This window comes from Cervus elaphus, chromosome 2, assembly GCF_910594005.1.
Source record: "Cervus elaphus chromosome 2, mCerEla1.1, whole genome shotgun sequence".
Classification (NCBI taxonomy): Eukaryota; Metazoa; Chordata; class Mammalia; order Artiodactyla; family Cervidae; genus Cervus; species Cervus elaphus.
Window position 1 is genome coordinate 26,893,282 of NC_057816.1, and position 21,712 is coordinate 26,914,993.

The window sequence follows — 21,712 nt, forward strand, 5'->3', positions numbered from 1 at the left end:
AAATTAGAAATACATTCTGAGGGATTTGAGCCTAAATATTTCAAAAATAACGTTGGCTCAAGAATGAGGGCAGCTCATGTTGTAGATGAGATATCGCTAAACATCTAGAAAGACAGATAAGCAGGCAGTGGTGGAGACTGGAGACCCGGCGGGCGTGTATGAACATGAAAGCGGCCATTAATCAGACAAGCTCACTTAAGAGAGCCTTGGGTTTTGACTTTCAAGGCAGCCAAGGAAAGGTCAAATATATGTTTTAAATCCTCCAATAAGCAGCACTCTTTGGAATTCCTTTGCATTCTGTGACATGCTTGTTAATAACTCTAACTCTGGATTCATTGGTTGAGACCTTCAAGCCTGGAATGAAAAATAGGACATTTTCAATGAAACACAATTGTGGCCAGATAGCCCTGTGAATCAGGGGTGTCATTTACCCTTGGTTCCCCACGTCAGGGTATTTGTCCTCAAATGGATTTCCCCACTGTCTTTATAAGTATGTAATTAATAATAATAACCATGTCAATAATTAAAATATTTTGAGTACCTGAAACTAAGTATTTGGCTTTTATTCCTGGTAACGACCATGTAAAAAGGTTGCTATCTTTCTTTCCATTTTGTCATGAGGGAGATAAATTTAATAGATATTTCATAATTATCCCCAAATTATATAGCTAGAAACTGGCAGATATGAACTGGGTACCCATGGGCCCATTTCCAAAAGCCTCTTATCTGATAACCTAGGTGTCTGTCTGGGTTAGGTATTGAAGGGTGGGAATGGGGAGTGCAGTGTTTGCTGCAGGGTCTGATTGCTAAGGTAATTCTTTTTCATTCCTCTCTTCTTTTTTTTCTTTTATCCTTCCTTCTTCTTGTATTTCTACCTTCTCTGCTCCCCTCGACTCCTAAATCCCCAAACTAGATTTCTCCCACTGAGTGACGCTGACATCACTTCTCAGGTACCTGATGCTGTGTTCGAATCCCAGAACCTGGAGTTCTTCATCCCTGCTTCCCAATTAAGTTTCTCTGGAGCAAATTATCTGCCTCTCTCCTCTTAGTTTTCACATTTATAGATGAGGATACCATTGCAAATCACCATTCAGGGTTCTTAGGAAGCACTCTGTGTGCAACTCTTCACAAATCTGAGAAATTGTTCCAGTTCCAAGATGGGAAATGGAAGAGCTCTCTTGAGAGCTCGGGTCCACCCAAGTTAACCAGCTGCTGTCAGTGCAGCTGGGATCCATATTTCACTGAAGATTTAACATCTAATTCCATGCAGTTATACAAAATCACAGAATGGTGTTCCCGGGGAGACCTTACTGGAATTTATTTCTTAAGAGACTCTAGACCATGAGCTCCCGGGCTAATAGGCGTGTTGGGCTCCAATACAGCAGTGCTGCAAGGACCCTTCTGACCCTCTCAGCCTGGGCTTTCTTCTCAATTGCTTTTCACAGCTAGTACTTGCAGGCTTCCATTTCTTTCCGCTCCTGTGTAAACACAATGCCAAATTCTGAATTGCTTTCAGAGTTTTTGTTGCAAAGATGAAATTTGAAAATTGCTTTAGTTTTTACATTTGTAGGGAGTCCCGAACTAACTCCCTGAATTTTGCCTTTGGAAATTTGAACACTGTCTCTCATTCTATTACTTTTTTTAGGTTTTTTAATGTCCCTCATCATTTTGTTGTTGTTATGGATTCCAACATGGCAACCCACACCAGTAGCCTGGAGAATCCCCATAGGTACAGGAGCTTGGCGGGCTCCGGTCCATGGGGTCACAGAGTCAGACACGACTGAGCGACTAAGCACTGGTTAGACTCCAACACTCAAAAAGCTCTCAAACTGACTCTGCCATTGACTTGTGTCCATCTTAGGGAAAGTGTGTTAGTCACTCAGTCATATCTGACACTTGGCGACCCCATGGACTGTAGTCCACCAGGCTCCTCTGTTCATGAAATTCTTCAGGCAAGAATACTGAAGCCAGTAGCCATTCCCTTCTCCAGAGGATCTTCCTGACCCAAGGATCAAAACCAGGTCTCCTGCATTGCAGACAGATTATTTTACTGTCTGAGCCAACAGGGAAGTAGTCTGCAAAGAGTTTTGATATTTGAAAAAGAATGCTGTATTCTATTAATTAACCTAGAGAGAAAAAGACTGACAGCTTTAACATATATTGAGCACTTAAGACATGTGGATATTATGCCACATACTTCACTATCTTTTTTTAAAATTAACTAATTTTAATTGGAGGTTGATTACAATATTGTGGTGGTTTTTGCCATACATTGACATGAATCAGCCACGGGTGTACATGTGTCCCCATCCTGAAACCCCTCCCACCTCCCTCCCCATCCCATCCCTCAGGATTATCCCAGTGCACCGACTTTGAGTGCCTTGTTTCATGCATCAAACTTGGACTGGTCATCTGTTTCACATATGGTAATATACATGTTTCAATGCTATTCTCTCAAATCATCTCACCCTCACCTTCTCCCACAGAGTCCAAAAGTCTGTTCTTTATATCTGTGTCTCTTTTGCTGTCTCACATATAGGGTCGTCATTACCATCTTTCTAAATTCCATATATATTTGTTAATATACTTTATTGGTGTTTTTCCTTCTGACTTACTTCACTCTGTATAATAGGCTCCAGTTTCATCCACCTCATTAGAACTGATTCAAATGCATTCTTTTTAATAGCTGAGTAATATTCCATTGTGTGTATGTGGTACATACATTGTGTGTATGTACCACAGCTTTCTTATCCATTCATCTGCTGATGGGCATCTAGGTTGCTTCCATGTCCTGGCTATTATAAACAGTGCTGCGATGAACACTGGGGTGCATGTGTCTCTCTCAATTCTGGTTTCCTCAGAGTGTGTACCCAGCAGTGGGATTGCTGGGTCATATGGCAGTTCTATTTCCAGTTGTTTAAGAAATCTCCACATTGTTCTCCATAGTGGCTGCACTAGTTTGCATTCCCACCAACAGTGTAAAAAGGTTCCTTTTCTCCACACCCGCTCCAGCATTTATTGTTTGTAGATTTTTTGATAGCAGCCATTCTGACTGGCATGTGATGATACCTCACTGTGGTTTTGATTTACATTTCTTTGATAATGAGTGATGTTGAGCATCTTTTCATGTGTTTGTTAGCCATCTGTATGTCTTCTTTGGAGAAATGTCTGTTTAGTTCTTTGGCCCATTTTTTGATTGCTTCTTTTATTTTTCTGGTATTGAGCTGCATGAGCTGCTTGTATATTTTTGATATTAATTCTTTGTTAGTTGCTTCATTTGCTATTATTTTTTCCCATTCTGAAGGTTGTCTTTTCACCTTGCTTATAGTTTCCTTTGTTGTGCAAGAACTTTTAAGTTTAATTAGGTCCCATTTGTTTATTTTTGCTTTTATTTCCACTACTCTGGGAGGTGGCTCATAGAGGATCTTGCTGTGATTTTTGTCGGAGAGTGTTTTGCCTATGTTTTCCTCTAGGAGTTTTATGGTTTCTGGTCTTACATTTATATCTTTAATCCATTTTGAGTTTATTTTTGCTCCTGGGCTATCTTATTTAAGCCTGGTGGTAACAATATGATGTAGGTTTTCTTTATGACCTAATTATATGAGTAAGAAGTTTGTATGTTTATTTATTTATTTATTATAGTACAAAGCAGAAATAGACCCAGAGACACAGAAAACAAATTTGTGGTTACCAAAGGGGAAAGTGGGGAAGGGATAAATTAGGGGTTTAAGTTTAACATATACATATTACTATATAAGAAATAGATAAGCAGTGAGGACATACTGTAAATCACGAGGAAATATACACTCAATATTTTGTAATAACCTGTTAGGGGAAAAATCTGAAAAAGAGATATATACATATATGTTCATATATTGTTATATGTGTATTTATATATATATCTTAATCACTTTGCTATACAACTAAAATTAACACAACATTGTAAATCAAGTATATTTCATTTAAAAATAAAAATAGAAAGAATAAAGTTTGCTCAAGGAGATGAAAGAGTTTCCTAAAAACAGTCATGATGATAATCATTTTGCAATATATAAATATTTCAAAACAACATGTACACTTTGAACTTATGTAAGTTATATCTCAATAAAGCCAGGGGGGAAAAATCAACCAGCTGATAAGAGCTGGAACCATAACTAGAACCTAGGTCTCTCTTTCCAGAGTCATGCTCTTGACACCTCATGAGCCGTAGGTAGTACTAAAGACTTACTGAGGCACCCGGTTCTTTGGGTGATGTGTCAGTGATTGATCCACCCCTCCCCCCCAGCCAGCTGCACGCAGTCAGGATTTAATGTACCCCATTCCCAAGTTCTCAGTAATTTCCTGTTGAGTTGCTTTTCCTTTTATATGATTCTCCAGTTCTACATTTAAGAGATTTTAAAATCCAAAAATGAATTTGTATTAAACATTTGATCCTCTCTTCCTAAGAAAAAAGTCACTCTTACTCTGAATGAAATGGAGTTGTGGAAAAATAAGATAATACGGACAGTCCTAAAGCATCCATAAGACCAGTGGGTATCTGGTGAGACAGGCAGAGAAGAGATGGCCCATCTATGAAGTGGACCAAATCCTACATTCATGAAGTCCTAACTCAGCCTCTCTCTGCTCCTCCTTTCTCTCAGCCCCTTCTCCAGGCAACTGAAGCCTCCTCTGCAACCTGGTCATGCTCCATGCCTCTATACCTCTGCAGATGCTGTTCCTCCCACTGACATTAACACCCTTGGCCCTAATCTGCCTGTTTGCTTATTATTTATTTTTATGATTCAGTGGAGGGTTCAGTTCTGTGGAGTCATTCTTGACCTCCCAGGCGGAAACAATCCTTTCCTTTCTTCTACCTCCTTTTGGCTTTGTGTATTGCTAGGGTCTGTAAAGCTTTATGGAATCTGCGGTCTGCTCCGTAGGGCTCTGCACCCGTGGTATCCTCTGCCTGGATCACTCTTCTGCTTGATTACTGCAGGGCTCACTCTTTCTCCTCTTTGGGCGTTTTCTCAGATGCTACACTCTCACTGCCTTCCGTGATCACCCTGTTTTTTTACAACCTTCCCCACTGGCACGCTTCCCATCTCCTGTGCTCTATTTTTTGCCGTGATTGTCATCTAGCTTGCAATGTCACTGATGTGTTAATTTTGTTATTCTGTATATTCACTCTAGAATATAAACCATATGTTGAAATGTTTTTTATGTCTGTTTTAGCCCTGATTCTCAGAATAATCCTTGGTACAGAGTATACTCAGTAAGTGTTTATTAATTACTAAATTAAGGGACTATTTTCTCTCAACTCTCGTCATATTGACATTTTGGGCTGGATGATTCTTTGTTGTAAGACTGGTTCATGTAGGATGTTCAACAGTTAACACTGGTTTTGACCCACCAGTAACATTTCTCCAGTTGTAACAACTAAAAATGTCTTGAGACATTTCCAAATGTCCCCTGGGGGGAAATTGCCCTCAGAGAGAACCACTGTATTAGATTCTCAGATCCTAAAAAATCAGGGGCCATAATTTTTTTCAGAGTATCTGGTGTCAAGCACATAGTAGATACCTGATAAACTTTTAAAGCTGTAATGCTCTGAATTGATCAAATGGTTATCTCAAATTTCATGATATAGTTATTTTATATGCAAGACTGTCTACTCAAATATTTTAATTGTCTCTGTGTAGTTAATTTACTTTACCAACAAATATGGGTTCAGGTGTCATCAGAGTTAATTCAGGATGATATAGAGGAAGTCAGAGTTGCAAAAATTGTGACCATGATCCCTGTGAATCTCATAGACTAGTTATAGAAGCATATATGTATAGCACCCCCTAAATTCAAGAGTATATTGTCTCTCCTTTCAATATATACCACTTCTATGTAGGTCTTCTGTAACAGATTTTCTGTAAAGGCCTAGTGAGCAAATATTTCAACTTTGCGTGCCATATGATCTCAGTTGTAACTACATCTATAGAAAGTAACACTTACAGATATTTTCTTATCTTTACAGTCTTTCTTCAGCTAAGACCAGCATCTCAATTTGAACACAACACAATTAAAGTGACTCTATGCTCCTATTCTATTATAAAATGTTATGGAGCAAAGGAAAATACAGGTATTAACAAGTATGTATGAAACAAGTGCATGGTTTAAACTGCAGGTTTATTAGGCTGAAAGCAAGTCATTGGTTCATAGCTGCATTTATAAATTATATACAACAGAATTCAATACCATATATAAAGGCAATGCAATACAGTACAATTCACAGCAATACGATAAAACATATTAGAATGGATTACACATACTAAGAGTAAATTCTATATTTCTGGCCGTCTGTGTGTGCATGTAAGGGGTTTTTGATATAAAACTTATTTTCTTAACTATTTGGTGTACTCAGAATGATCAGCAAAACGCTGTTTTAAACCAACTAACTAGACTAATAGAAGAATGGAAAAGTCTATATGCAGATATCGAGGCAGGACCCTATTGTGCCTTAAGATAACTAACAAATCCAGAAATTGGATGGGAGGTGGGATGATGGAGAGAGTGGTTTATTGGTAATGCTCATAGAGATGCTCCTGGTTCCCCACCTGGCTTACTGTATTCTGTTCTAATGTTCCATCTCTAATCTTGATGTGAATCATCAACACCTGTTCATTTTTTTCATCTCTGGTACCTTTATGCAGGACAAAACTTTGACCTCAACTGTCTCTTTTCCTGTACTTCTCCATCTGGCAAAAATCCTACTCCTTATTCCAGGCCCAACTCAAATGCCAGCTCCATTGCAAAGCTTTGCCCAGGTACACCAGGCACAATTAATCACATTCCCCTCCATGTTCTCTCAGCAGTTTATTCATACTGCTGCAGTGGCATAGATCACATTTTAATATACCTGGTTTTATATATGCCAGTCTCTGCACCCTATTGTGAGCTGTTGGGGATGGGGATAATTTTCATGGGTACTTTTAGACTTCTCGGCACTCAGAATTTTGTCTGCATGTGGCAGGTGGCCAGGCTGTAAATGGAAATTGCTTAGTTGATGTGGTCAGGACTCTGGGTCTGAAACCCAGGATGCCACTTAGTACTGGAGCAACCTTTGATAACCTCTCTAAGCTAGCTTTCTCATCTGAAAAGGATGAATGTGTGGTGAATGCATAGCATTTCTATAAATATGAAATGAAATATTGTGTCTGCTAGCCACTTCATAGGTCTTCAATAAGTGGAATTTACCATCACTGTTGTCTTTATTAGTAATACTGTTGAAGAGTGGAAAAGGCTATCAGAACCCCAGATACAAAAACAGATAGTAAGTATTAGGAGTGAAGGTGATTCCTGGGCAGTAATTAAATTATGCAATGTATTTAATTCTGTGGTTGAAATTGGAATGACATGAAAAGTGAGAATTGTAGACCTTTGGATGTTTGGTTTTATGTATCAGAATAGCTGTTTGGATGATTTTCACTCTTACCTTTTCTCTATATGTTATAGTTTTGGGTGGGAGATATTTGGGAAGATGCAAAAGGGAATTAAAATAACCTAATTTTGCTCCTGGAGATACCCCATAGACTTAATGTTGTGAAATTGGAACAGAGTTTCTCAAGCATAACACTATTGCTATTTTGGGTCAAACAGTATGTTGTTATATGAGGCCATCCTGTGCACTGTAGGATGTTTAGGAATATCTCTTGTCCTCTACTCACCAAATGCCAGTCACACGCTGACCCCACCTGCCATCTGGGACCACCAAAATGTTTGAGGGGGACTTTGATAAATATTGTATTCTGAAAAAGGTGATGAATAAACCAAAAAGAAGACATGGGTGTGGGGATGATCTGACCTTTATTATTGACAGAGCTGGATTAGAGAACTTGAGTTTATATCTGTGAATCAGACTGGTTTCCTAAGAATAAACACAAAATACAATCAACTTACCACCAAATCCCAGGGAGAAAGTCATCATTGGGGGGAAATGAAAATTGATACCACTTGAAGGGAGCTGAAAACAACAATCATGGAAAACTAACCAGTCTGATCACATGGACCACAGACTTGTCTAACTCAATGAAATTATGAGCCATGCCATGTAGGGTCACCCAAAATGGACAGGTTATGGTGGAGAGTTCTGAAAAAATGTGGTCCACTGGAGAAAGGAATGGCAAACCACTTCAGTATTCTTGCCTTGAGAACCCCATGAACACTATGAAAAGGCAAAAAGATAGGACACTGAAAGAAGAACTCCCCAGGTCAGTAGATGCCCAATATGCTACTAGAGCTCAGTGGAGAACTAACTCCAGAAAGAATAAGAGATGGAGCCAAAGCAAAACCAACACCCAGTTGTGTATATGACTGGTGATGGAAGCAATGTCTGATGCTGTAAAGAGCAATATTGCATAGGAACCTGGAGTGTTAGGTCCATGAGTTAAGACAAATTGGAAGTGGTCAAACAGGAGATGGCAAGGGTGAACATTGACATTTTAGGAATCAGCGAACTAAAATGGACTGGCATAGGTGAATTTAAATAAGATGACCATTATATCTACTATAGTGGGCAAGAATCCCTTAGAAGAAATGGAGTAGCAATCATAGTCAACAAAAGGGTCCAAAATGCAGTACATAGATGCAGTCTCAAAAACAACAGAATGATCTCTGTTCGTTTTCAAGGCAAACCATTCAATATCACAGTAGTCCTGTGCTCCTGACCAGTACTGCTGAAGAAGCTGAAGTTGAATGGTTCTATGAAGACCTACAAGACCTTCTAGAACTAACACCCCCAAAAGATGTCTTTTTCACTATAGGGGACTGGAATACAAAAGTAGGAAGTCAAGAAATACCTGGAGTAACAGGCAAATTTGGCCTTGGAGTATGGAATAAAGCAGGGCAAGGCTAATAGAGTTTTGCCAAGAGAATGCACTGGTCATAGCAAACACCCTCTTTCAACAACACATGAGAAGACTCTACACATGGACATCACCAGATGGTCAATACTGAAATCAGACTGATTATATTCTATGCAGCCAAAGATGGAGAAACTCTATACGGTCAGCAAAAACAAGACCAGGAGCTGACTGTGGCTTAGATCTTGAACTCCTTACTGCCAAATTCAGAATTAAATTGAAGAAAGTAGGGAAAACCACTAGACCATTCAGGTATGACCTAAATCAAACCCCTTATGACTATATAGTGGAAGTGAGAAATAGACTGAAGGGATTAGATCTGATAGACAGAGTGCCTGAAGAACTATGGATGGAGGTTCATGACATTGTACAGGAAGCAGTGATCAAGACCATCCCCAAGGAAAAGAAATGCAAAAAGGGAAAATGGCTGTCTGAGGAGGCCTTCCAAATAGCTATGAAAAGAAGAGAAGCGAAAGGCAAATGAGAAAAGAAAAGATATACCCATTTGAATGCAGAGTTCCAAAGAATAGCAAGGAGAGATAAGAAAGCCTTCCTCAGTGATCAATGCAAAGAAATAGAGGAAAACTCAGCAGTGGCAACAGGACTGGAAAAAGTCAGTTTTCATTCCAATCCCAAAGAAAGGCAATGCCAAAGAATGCTCAAACTTCTGCACAATTGCACTCATCTCACACGCTAGTAAAGTAATGCTCACAGTTCTCCAAGCGAGACTTCAACAGTTCGTGAACTGTGAACTTCCAGATGTTCAAACTGGATTTAGAAAAGGCAGAGGAACCAGAGATCAAATTCCCAACATCTGCTGGCTCATAAAAAAAGCAAGAGAGTTCCAGAAAAACATATACTTCTGCTTTATTAACTATGCCAAAGCCTTTGACTGTGTGGATCACAACAAACTGTGGAAAATTCTTGATGAGATGGGAATACCAGACCACCTTACCTGCCTCCTGAGAAATCTGTATGCAAGTCAAGAAGCAACAGTTAGAACCGGACATGGAACAGCAGACTGGCTCCAAATTGGGAAAGGAGTACGTCAAGGCCACATATTATCACCTTGCTTATTTAACTTCTATGCAGAGTACATCATGAGAAATGCTGGGCTGGAAGAAGCACAAGCTGCAATCAAGATTGCCAGGAGAAATATCAATAACCTCAGATATGCAGATGACACCACCCTTATGGCAGGAAGTGAAGAACTAAAGAGCCTCTTGATGAAAGTGAAAGAGGAGAGTGAAAAAGTTGGCTTAAAACTCAACATTCAGAAAACTAAGATCATGGCATCTGGTCCCATCACTTCATGGGAAATAGATGGGGAAACAGTGAAATCAGTGACATACTTTATTTTTGGGGGTTCCAAATCACTGCAGATGGTGACTGCAGCCAGGAAATTAAAAGAGAGTTGCTCCTTGGAAGAAAAGCCATGACCAACCTAGACAGTTTATTAAAAAGCAGAGACATTCCTTTGCCAATAAATATCCATCTAGTCATAGCTATGGTTTTTTCAATAGTCATGAATGGATGTGAGAATTGGACTAGAAAGAAAGCTGAGCACCAAAAAATTGATGCTTTTGAACTGTGGTGTTGGAGAAAACTCTTGAGAATCCCTTGAACTGCAAGGAGATCCAACCAGTCCATCCTAAAGGAGATCAGTCCTGAATATTCATTGGAAGGACTGATTCTGAAGCTGAAACTCCAATACTTTGGCCACCTGATATGAAGAACTGACTCATTTGAAAAGACCCAAATGCTGGGAAAGATTGAAGGTGGGAGGAGAAGGAGATGACAGGGGATGAGATGGTTGGATGGCATCACCGACTTGATGGACACAAGTTTGAGTAAACTCCAGGAGTTGTTGATGGACATGGAGGCCTGATGTGCTGCAGTCCATCGGTCGCAAAGAGTTGGAAACGACTGAGTGACTGAACTGAACTCAAGGCGGCTCACTCCCAAGAGAGAAGCTGGGTAGGTATGGAATTTTGCTGAGCATGACCAGATCTTAATTATTTTATTTTCTCCCCACCTTTGGAATTTAGGAGCATATAATAAAATTTGTTACAAACTTTGATCCATGGCACCTTGTAACTATTAGTCCATGGTGTCCAGCTTTTATTTATTTAAATAGCTTGATCATTATTTTCAATAATGAAATTTACACCTTGTAACTCATCATCTAAAATAAAACTAAAATGGAGCAGTTTTTTTTTTTTCTTTTAATTTTTTTATTAGTTGGAGGCTAATTACTTCACAACATTTCAGTGGGTCTTGTCATACATTGATATGAATAAGCCATAGATTTACACTTATTCCCCATCCCGATCCCCCCTCCCATCTCCCTCTCCACCCGATTCCTCTGGGTCTTCCCAGTGCACCAGGCCGGAGCACTTGTCTCATGCATCCCACCTGGGCTGGTGATCTGTTTCACCATAGATAGTATACATGCTGTTCTTTTGAAACATCCCACCCTCACCTTCTCCCACAGAGTTCAAAAGTCTGTTCTGTATTTCTGTGTCTCTTTTTCTGTTTTGCATATAGGGTTATCGTTACCATCTTTCTAAATTCCATATATGTGTGTTAGTATGCTGTAATGTTCTTTATCTTTCTGGCTTACTTCACTCTGTATAAGGGGCTCCAGTTTCATCCATCTCATTAGGACTGGTTCAAATGAATTCTTTTTGACGGCTGAGTAAAATTTTTTATTCCTAATCACACAGTCTTTCTCAGCCTCTCCTCCTGTTTTTCCCACCCTAGAAGCATGGTCCCGATATATATAGTTTCCTAATTTGCCAGTGGAATACATCTCTCTACCTCCCCAGGGACAGAATGTGCAAAGCAGGGGGAAGAGAGAGCAGAAATGCGCTTAATGAGGATGATACCCAAGGAAACCAGGAGGGAGGGAGAAGGGCTAACTTTTACCAGATGGTGTTGAAACTTGTATGTTTCCTTATTTTTTCAGAATACGGAGTGTCCCTAGCAACTAAATATATGCCAGTTACACTTTCATAGGATCATTCCAAGTGTTTAGAATTTGAAGGGCTATTACTTTTATTTACATAAAACTATTTTTGTCATATTGAGCACATGATGATGGTACTGAGCATCCACAAACCTGGTATCTGCAAACCCACCTTCTCATGCTGTTCCTCTTTTAAAGTCCAAGTTTCTTTTCACATGCTGAGAATTTTTTAAACACAAAAGCCATCTTTCTGTGGGTAAACTCCCTTAATTTTGAATTTTTGAATTTATTTTCTTGCAGAATTGAAAGAGTCCTTTCAAAAATTGAATCATATCATTTAAGAGTTGATCTGATCCAATACTTCCCCTGGTAGTAAATTAATAACAAAGGGCAGTATAACTACAGATTCGAGTTTGTAATGTCAGTGAATATCTGTGATCTACATGACTTTGAAGGCAAAGAAGACTTTGAACCCTGCTCTGCACCTTACTGCCTGTGCAGCCTTATAGGGGCATTTGATGCCAGAGCCCCCATTTCACCATTTTTATTTGGATAATAATAGCATAAGTATGTTTACATATTACATACTCATTTCAAATATGTTAACATATAGCATAAATGATAACACCTTTATGATGCATATGATACCACTCTAATGGCAGACAGTGAAGAAGAACTAAAGAGCCTCTTGACGGTGAAAGAGGAGAGTGAAAAAAGCTGGTTTAAAACTCAACATTCAAAAAACTAAGATCATGGCATCCAGTCCTGTCACTTAATGGCAAATAGATGGGGAAAAAGTGGAAGCAGTGACAGATTTTATTTTCTTGGGCTTCAAAATCACTGTGAATGGTGACTGCAGCCATGAAATTAAAAGATGCTTGCTCTTTGGAAGGAAAGCCATGGCGAACCTAGACAGCAAATTAGAAAGCAAAGACATTACTTTGCCAACAAAGGTCATGTAGTCAAAGCTCTGGTTTCCCATTAGTCATGTATGGATGTGAGAGCTGTACTATAAGGAAGGCTGAATGCCACAGAATTGATGCTTTTTAGTTGTGTTGCTGGAGAAGACTGTTCAGAGTCACTTGGACAGCAAGGAAAACAAACCAGTCAATCCTAAAGGAAATCAACCCTGAATATTCATTGGAAGGACTGATGCTAAAGCTGAAGCTCCAATACTTTGGCCACCTGATGTGAAGAACCAACTCCTTGGAAAAGTCAGTGATGCTGGGAAAAATTGAGGGCAAAAGGAGAAGAAACTGGCAGATGATGAGATGGTTAGATAGCATCACCGACTCAATTGTGGATGTGAATTTGAGCAAACTCCGGAGGCAGTGAAGGACAAGGAAGACTGGCATCCTGTAGTCCATGGGATTGGAAAGAGTCAGACACAACTTAGCGACTGATGGACAACAATCTGATGTTTCCATGCTGCTTCTCTTAGGAGAAACTAAATCAAGCACAAAGAACAAGGAATGCCTGAAACCCACTTGGCGAGGCTGAACATCTTGTAGGTTGGGTGTATATTTTCTGGGCATTAGGACCTTTGTTCCTGGTCCATATTTACAGTCCTAACAGTATCACTAGCAGTTGGTTTTATTTAACAGAATGCTTAACCCCATTTGCCAAACATTATTTTAAGTCCCTTGCAAATATTGACTCATTTCATCCTCACAGCACCCTGTTTATTATATCTGTACATTTTTAGGACATCACAAACATATCATGCTTTCTTTATAGAAGCTCCTAATATCATTTCTGTTTAGGAGATGAGTAAATCAAAAGCACACACATATTACAAAACAGAAACAAGTCTCCTAACCAGGTCTGCTCTGTGTGTGTGTGTGTGTGCGCGTGCGTGCGTGCGTGTGCACATGTGTATAAACAGATCTGGATCAAGTGCTCTTCGTGCCATGAAGAAACGCAATCTTACCTTCCTGCTTCAAGCCCTTGCCTCCTTTGGGTGCCACTTGAAACTTTTCTTAACCAGGTTTTTGTAATTTTTAGCTTGTAAAATTTTTTTCCTGTTCTGTTATTAACTTTGAAGCAGAGCACTACTCTCAGTGTCTTACATGAAATGTTTGTCACCAGATCCCACAAGTGTGATTTGGGGAATGAGAGATTTTATACATTTGTATAGATAATTCATAGCTCAGTAGGTAAAGAATCTACCTGCAATGCAGGAGACCCAGTTCGATTCCTGGGTTGGGAAGATACCCTAGAGAAGGGAATGGCAACCCACTCCAGTATTCTTGCCTGGAGAATCCCGTGGACAGAGGAGCCTGGCAGGCTACAGTCCCTGGGGTTGCAAGAGTTGGCCACAACTGAGCAACTAAACCACACATCACACATATATATTTATGTATTTTTTGGTTTCTTATGAACATACTTAAGGCAGATATTGCCTAAGCCAATGTTTTCTTAGTCACAGGGCACTGAGATGCAGGAAATAGGAAATGATATTTGAACACCAAGGTACACATTATACGTCCTCTGGCAGAAGCAAAGGAGCTCACAATTAGTTACTAAGCTGCAGAATGTTAAATCATCCAAGGGACTTTAAATGATGTGGAAAATGACAATATCATGAGAAGTTCTATGTAGTTGAACTAGCATTCGATGATCTAAAGACATAATAGGGCTTTTAAAAATTAGATTCATATTATTTATGTGGTGATGACAAAATATAACCATAGGCTTTTTCCAGGGTGACATTTTCTAATTGCAATTAAAAAAAAAAAAAAGCATTTGCTCACTGAGCTCTCATGCAAAGAAAAGAAATTCTGTGTTAACAAGTTGCAGTTGCCTTCATTAGTGAGAAATTGTGTACATTTAGAACATGAAATTATTGGTTATCCAGCAAGGTTTTACAGTAAGGTATTTGGATGGAAGTATTGCACAGTTGTTAGAACTGGAGTTTTTCTGTCAGAACAACCTGTAGGATATAGGCTAATTCATTCAGCAAGTACTTTTTGAGCATCTACTGTGTGCTCAGATTCTGAGACTGTGGTACCATATAGGGCAGAACTAATCAAGTAACAGTACTTGCTTTGATGGGTCTTACAGCCTAATTGATGGAAGAGGTGATGATAACCAATTATTCATAAATAAAATTTATATTTAATACTTCAGAGGAGAGGTGCATGGGCTATACTCTGTTAGTATGTATTCTGGTCTGTGAAGGTTAGCAGGGTAGTGCTGAGATGGGGTTAGGATGACTTCACAATTCTTATCAAAAAGCTTAGTGAAGTCCACCCATCTTTAAATAGTATGTTTCCATTGAGGCATTTTCCCTAAAGGAATAATTCAAAATGTGTTAAGCATTTGTTTCCTATAAGGACAGAACGTTGTTTTTATTATAGAAATGTTGGAAACATCTTAAATACTCAAAATTAAGCAATTAACTTTATTATGTTTTTAGAAATTGTATCGACTACTGAAAATAGTTTAACAATGTAAAAATGTTTTTATTGTAATAAAAATGCATAGTAAAAAGAGTATCTATAAAATAGTATTTTAAATGCCTTCATATTTATCCCAACTCTATTTTTCTAGTTCTTCAATTTATTCTTTGATTTCAAGTATATCAGTAGTCATATTAATAGCAATCATAATAGCTCTTCATGCTAGCTCCTGTTTAGCATCAAGTACTTTACATCCATTATTTCAATGGATCACATGTAAAAGTGAAATAGGTATTATTATATTTATTTGTTTTTTATATACTGCAACTTTTAAATGTGTCACCAATGATATGTATTCCTTGTGTAACAAAGAATTGTTTCAATACCCCTGCTATTTACCATGAATTCCTTATTGCTGTTTTATCTAAGAGAAATCTCTTGTTTTTCTTGTGGCAGCATTCTGCGAAGAGGGCTGCAGATATGGTGGAACATGCATGGCTCCCAACAAATGTGTCTGTCCTTCTGGATTCACAGGAAGCCACTGCGAGACAGGTAAGGAAGATGTTTCTCTAGGGCTATACGGTACTGTGGATTGACTTGATACATTGCATCTTGTTGGTGGATGAGGCGCTCCCAAAGCTGAGTACCTTTTCATTACTGCATCATAGACAGTCTCCCTCTGAAAACAGAACTTCATCTGCCCTCCCTCCAATGTGTCTAATTTAGCAAAGTCAAATATTTTCCCTGCTACCATTTGCAGTGTGCATTTTAGTGCTAATTATAGATAAAGCCTGATGAACTGATCTGCCCCACTTATCATCTATAGGGTAGCAATACAGGCAACCACTGGAGTTATAACAATCTGCTATGTCCACGGAATGTAAATTCGAACCTCATGCTTCTTGAGTAATAGTGCATTAAATAACTCCAGAAGCAGGTTTATTGGTGTGCTTGGGATTTTATTCTAACAGTGGTTTACTAAGAACGTTATCATTCATGGGCCTGATATTATAAGCCAGTTACTATTGATAAGAGTCCATTATGTGCAGCTTTCTACAAATATAGTGTTTACACTGGGCAGTATTTGGTGAAATCCAGTTCTTTTATCAATTGAAGAAGTCCTCCTGTGTGTAAATGAAATTGGTATTCAATGCCAATGTACCAGTGTATGTATCAGTGCAAACAAGAGGTTTATTTATGTCTTGTAAAAGTGAATATTTCAGTGTGTTTCCCCATGAGTTTCATTAGGCTAAAATCACTGTATTATGTTTTTCTAAGTCTGAAATATCACTGGACACTTCTCATAGTACAGCTTAGAAAAACAGAAATATAATGCTGTAGTCATCATGCCTATTATTAAATGAGGGGAGTATGTTTTCATCTAATGCCAAAGATCTATGCAAAGCTCTTGCTTCCTTTCCTTCATGTTAAAGGTTTCTGAATTTAGATACTAATTTTTAAAATTAGAATGTTTATTATCCCCCAACTTGTTTGACATATTACATTGTACTGCCTGTGTATTTCTAATGCATCCTTTTAAAAAGCGTCAAAATTTAACTACATACATTATTCAACAAGGAAATCAACAATGTGTATCATCGTTCCCATATTTTGTGATAATTATCAACAAATTAGATCATATTTATTAAATAAAAGTTACTTGATGTGTGTTTTTAAAAAGACATATGAAAGAGCCAAGTTCTGCCTCTGAGCAGAAGAGAATTGCCATGTGGAACTGAAGGATTCTTGTCAAAAACAAAGTAGATTAGCCCACAGGCCCTTATTGTAGTACATCAGATTTTAATTAGGTTTTCTAAAATTAAAAAAAAAAAAGCCACTAAAGTAAATGTTCCTCATTATTTGCTCTAAGACTGCTATGTGTTTCTTAAATTATTGTAGAATATAGGAATTAATGGAGACAGAATGGTGATGATGATATAATGTTGATGATGATGGATTTTAATATTACTAATGATATACCATTTATCATGTACTAATTATGCATTATGTCTTTTAAGGGAGTATTTTAGTATTAAGAACAAACAAAAGAGATAGACATTATTATGCCCACTTTGTAGATGGCAGATGAAAGCTTGAGGAGATTAAATAACTTCTGCAATTCTGTGGAGTCAGTTTTAGAACTGAGAATAAAACTCAACTTGTCTTCCACAAACTACATTATAAACCCTTGCATGTGTTCCAAAGGGATAATGCATGAACTTCCTATAAAATCTGGGTTCCTGGTGAATATGTGGGGGAGGGTCCATGAATTTACACTTTCACCAAGCACCTCGGGTTGCTTGTTATAAATCAGTCATTATTATATTGTCATGGTGATATTTAACCAGAGAATCCACTGTGAAGTTTTTCTTCTTTTTACTTCACAACGAATTGGAGGAGAGCATTGATCTTAGACCAGAGCTTGAGTCAGTGTCAGCCCAGGAAGAATTAATTATGGTTTCTCATGGCTTGCTGATTTGACTTCTGTACTTTTCTCTCCTCAATAAGTGGCTGATTAAATCAGTACTTACATTCTGGTCCATAATGTGGAATAGAAAATATCAAGGTAAAGGAGAAAATCAAGACCAGAGGCAAAAGACAGACAGACATTGGCAGGTCATAGATTTCTAGATGAGTATTAAAGTAGAGATTGAGAATTAATTACTCTTGAAAATGTATACAGTTGCAGTAAAGAAAAAAAATAAAATAAGGTTTCTCTGTATGTGATATTAACTTCCATCTGTAGCAAAACCATATTGACCAATATTCTAATTCCAGGAGATTTTTTGGATAAAGTACATATTTTTCCAATCAGTTATGTGCAACGGATCTATGTGAATTATGGGGCTCTTTAAAAAATGTGTCGTATCTTGTTGGAATTATTGTGTCATGCTCACTGTTAGAAGTAAATATTAAATAATTCCACTTGCCTTTGAATAGTGATGCTAGATGTTGTGAGGTACAAGGTGCAAAGGAGAAATGTAAATGCATTGTGAATGTCTTATGGCATGATTACACTAAATGTTTTATTTGATTTTAATTTTATGGCTAATTAAATGGTCCCATTTGAGCTATTTAGAATCTACTTATGTTTACTTTTTAAAATATTTCCTTTGACCTTGCCTCTTGTTATTGGCTTTATTCATTGTTTTATTCATGTATTGCTTCATTCAAAGTGATATCCTTTCAGAATTCAAGTGTATTCAACTAAATCATAAAATGCATATCTGAAATATAATAAAGTTGAAAATCACACTCATGTTTGATGTGTAACACAGAGGTGAACAACTCTGCATTTATTTTATTCTGATAAAAGTAAACTTAAACTTTTCATCACCCCACTCAAAATAAGCAAACATTTTACCTGCCTTGGTTTCTGGACAATGTACTATGTTCCCTCCTGTTTCCTATCCTTTGATCCTTCTCTGTGCACTTGGCCTTGACTTGGTTTCACATCTAACAAGGAGATGTATACAGAGAGAGATGAGTGGAGAACTAGGAAGAGTGTTTGTATTACTCTTAGGATAGAAAAGGTCCATGAGTGAAACTTCTTTGTCATCCTAGAGAACTAAAAGGATATCATGCCACACTGATGTAGCCAAACAGAGAACCAAATGAAACAATCCGAAGTTGTCCTAGAGACTTCTCAGATATAATATTAAAGAGTTATACTAAATTCAGAGATATATTACTTACCATAAAATAGCATAGTATCCTTCTCTACGAAGTAAAGTTGCAAGCAACAAAGAGATTCAACATAAGTTGTCAAGCTTGTCTAGTGAATGGGTTCTTCACCTTGACATTATTAACATTTTGGACAGATAATTCTTTGTTGCAGAGAGCTATCCTGTGCATTGTAGGATGTTAAGCAGCATCACTGGACTCTACCCACTAGACACCATTAGGAACCTACCCCCAGTCATTCAATTGAAGATGTCTCCTGACATTGCCAAATATCCCAGGGAGGCAGAGTCACCTATGCCGACAAGTTCTAATATAGATGTAGCACTTTAAAATAAATCTAACTATCTGTCTACTAATAAAATTATAAGCTTTTCTAGGAGACAGAAAAGCATTTTGTAAAGCATCTCTTCAGGATTTTAAAAATTACTTTGCTGCTGCTGCTGCTAAGTCGCTTCAGTTGTGTCCGACTCTGTGTGACCCCATAGATGGCAGCCCACCAGGCTCCCCCGTCCCTGGGATTCTCCAGGCAAGAACACTGGAGTGGGTTGCCATTTCCTTCTCCAATGCATGAAAGTGAAAAGTGAAAGTGAAGTCGCTCAGTCGTGTCCGACTCTTCATGTCCCCAGGGACTGCATCCTACCAGGATTCATGGGATTTTTCCAGGCAAGAGTACTGGAGTGGGCTGCTGTTGCCGTCTCCATTAGAATTACTTTAGGTTTACTGTAATTAGAAAATTCTTTTTTTGTTTGTTTTTTGAAGTCTAGCTGACTTACAGTGTTATATTGGTTTCAGTTGTGCAGTATAGTATTTTGACATATTGATAGACTACTCCATACAAAGCTACTGTAAAATATTGACTGTTTTCTCTGTGCTGGACATCGTTTTGGTCATTCATTTATTTTCTACCGAGTGGTTTGTACCTTTAAATCTCCTTTACCTTTCCTGCCTTTGCCCCAGTTCTCTCCCACTGGGGAACCACTAGTTTGTTCCCTGTATCTATGAGTCTATTTCTGGGAAATTAATAAATAGCAAAAAAGTTGAACAGCAGAGTCCATTTGTGATATAATTTCTAGGAGTTGTTTTTTTTTTTCTATTTAGTTTATATGAAATTTCTAATTTTCTATAGTAATTATAAATTATGTTTACAATAAGAAATGATTTTTTAAAAGGTTAACATAAAGAGAACTTAAAATTCACGAGGACTTCATTTATCTCAGTGACTGGCAACGTTTCACCTTTCCTGAAGGAAAATGACTTTCTGCAGGATAATTATTCTTTTCTTTCCCTGTGCTTCAGAACCCTGTAGATATGTAGACAGAGGGTAATAGTTTATCTTGAGCATATGGTCTGTCCACCAAGTAGAAAGAATGGTCAGAAACAGGATTTTATGTATTCTTCCAAATTTTACATTTTGCCCTAATTTTGATGGAACTCTACCAAGTGTTCATGCTAAGTCACTTCAGTTGTATTTGACTCTGTGTGACCCTATGGACTGCAGCCCTCCAGGCTCCTCTGTCCATGGGACTCTCCAGGCAAGAATACTGGAGTGGGTTGCCGTGCCCTCCTCCAGGCGATCTTCCTGACCCAGGGATCGAACCTGTGTCTCCTGTGACTCCTGCATTGCAGGCATATTCTTCGTTTGCTTTTGCTCTGCCCACCTTTGTTTTGGACAAAGTGTATGCATCTTTATGAGTGTGGATAATAGCTCCATTTTCTAAATGGAGAAGAGAATATTTCCTTGCAGGCTATCACAGGACCCTGGGCAGGGCATTCGGGAGGAGAATGAGTGCAAATTCATAGCAGTTAGGAGAGTTATTTAACTTTTCTCGGGTGAGTTTTCTCAGGTTGTATGGCACATGCATGGTGCATGCTCAGTAAGTGGAGGCTTCTATTATTAATGTTGCTGCCATTGTTATGTAGCTAATAGGTCCCCAGGAAAGAGTAAGCAGGACTTTTGTGACAACATATAAAAAGAAATACCAAGAGTTGGGTTTCTCAGTGGTAAAGAACTCCCCTGACAATGCAGTGGGTTCAATCCCTGGGTCAGGAAGATCCCCTGGAGAAGGGAATGGTTACCCACTCCAGTATTCTTGCCTGGGGAATCCCACAAACAGAGAAGCCTGGTGGGCTACAGTTCATGGGGTCACAAAGAGTCAGACACAACTTAGCGACTAATCAAATGAATGAAACTAACCAGGAATTGAGAGTTTGCCCACCCATTTGAACCTATTGAGGATGGATGTAGATACTCTTTAACATTTTTATTAAAGTGATATGAGTATAAATTTGTTTGAAGAACTATTCCCTGCATTGGATATTTCCGGGAAAAGAGACAATGAGATAGGAGAGGCATTGCAGTGCAGGCTGGGAGGAGTCCACCCCTGCTAACACTAAGGTCATTCATATTTAAAGCAGCTCAGTCTTGGGTTCAGCTGCTGAACCTCGAGTATCTTACTCCCCTCCTCATCTCAGTTCCATCCGCTCCATATTAATTTTCCAGCTGTGATGGAGAAATTGAGTTAAAGATCTGATGCACTTCTCTATGGCTCCAAAATGGAGCTCTGAACACTCAGAACTCCTTGGAGCTATTTCAAAACCCTCTTCATGGTCCTGCCAGGCTCACCATTTTACAGGGTTTCAGACATCTGGAAAAATACCTGAAACCGTTTTTCATTCTCATCTCCATAGTACAGAGCAAATTTTCAAGTCACTTCAAGTATAACTATAGGGAACACTGCCTTTTGTTCACAAACCACAATTTGACTACAAAG

At 38.5% G+C, this 21,712-nt stretch overlaps 1 protein-coding gene across 2 annotated transcripts in view; it reads left to right on the forward strand.

Moving 5' to 3' along the window:
- NELL1 (neural EGFL like 1) overlaps positions 1 to 21,712 on the forward strand; it is a 1,027,621-nt gene that overhangs the window by 757,947 nt on the left and 247,962 nt on the right. For both annotated transcript variants that reach the window (XM_043875125.1, XM_043875116.1), the window contains exon 15: positions 15,714 to 15,809. In XM_043875125.1, the coding sequence (XP_043731060.1) occupies positions 15,714 to 15,809 (96 nt within the window). The remainder of the gene's footprint in view (positions 1 to 15,713; positions 15,810 to 21,712) is intronic.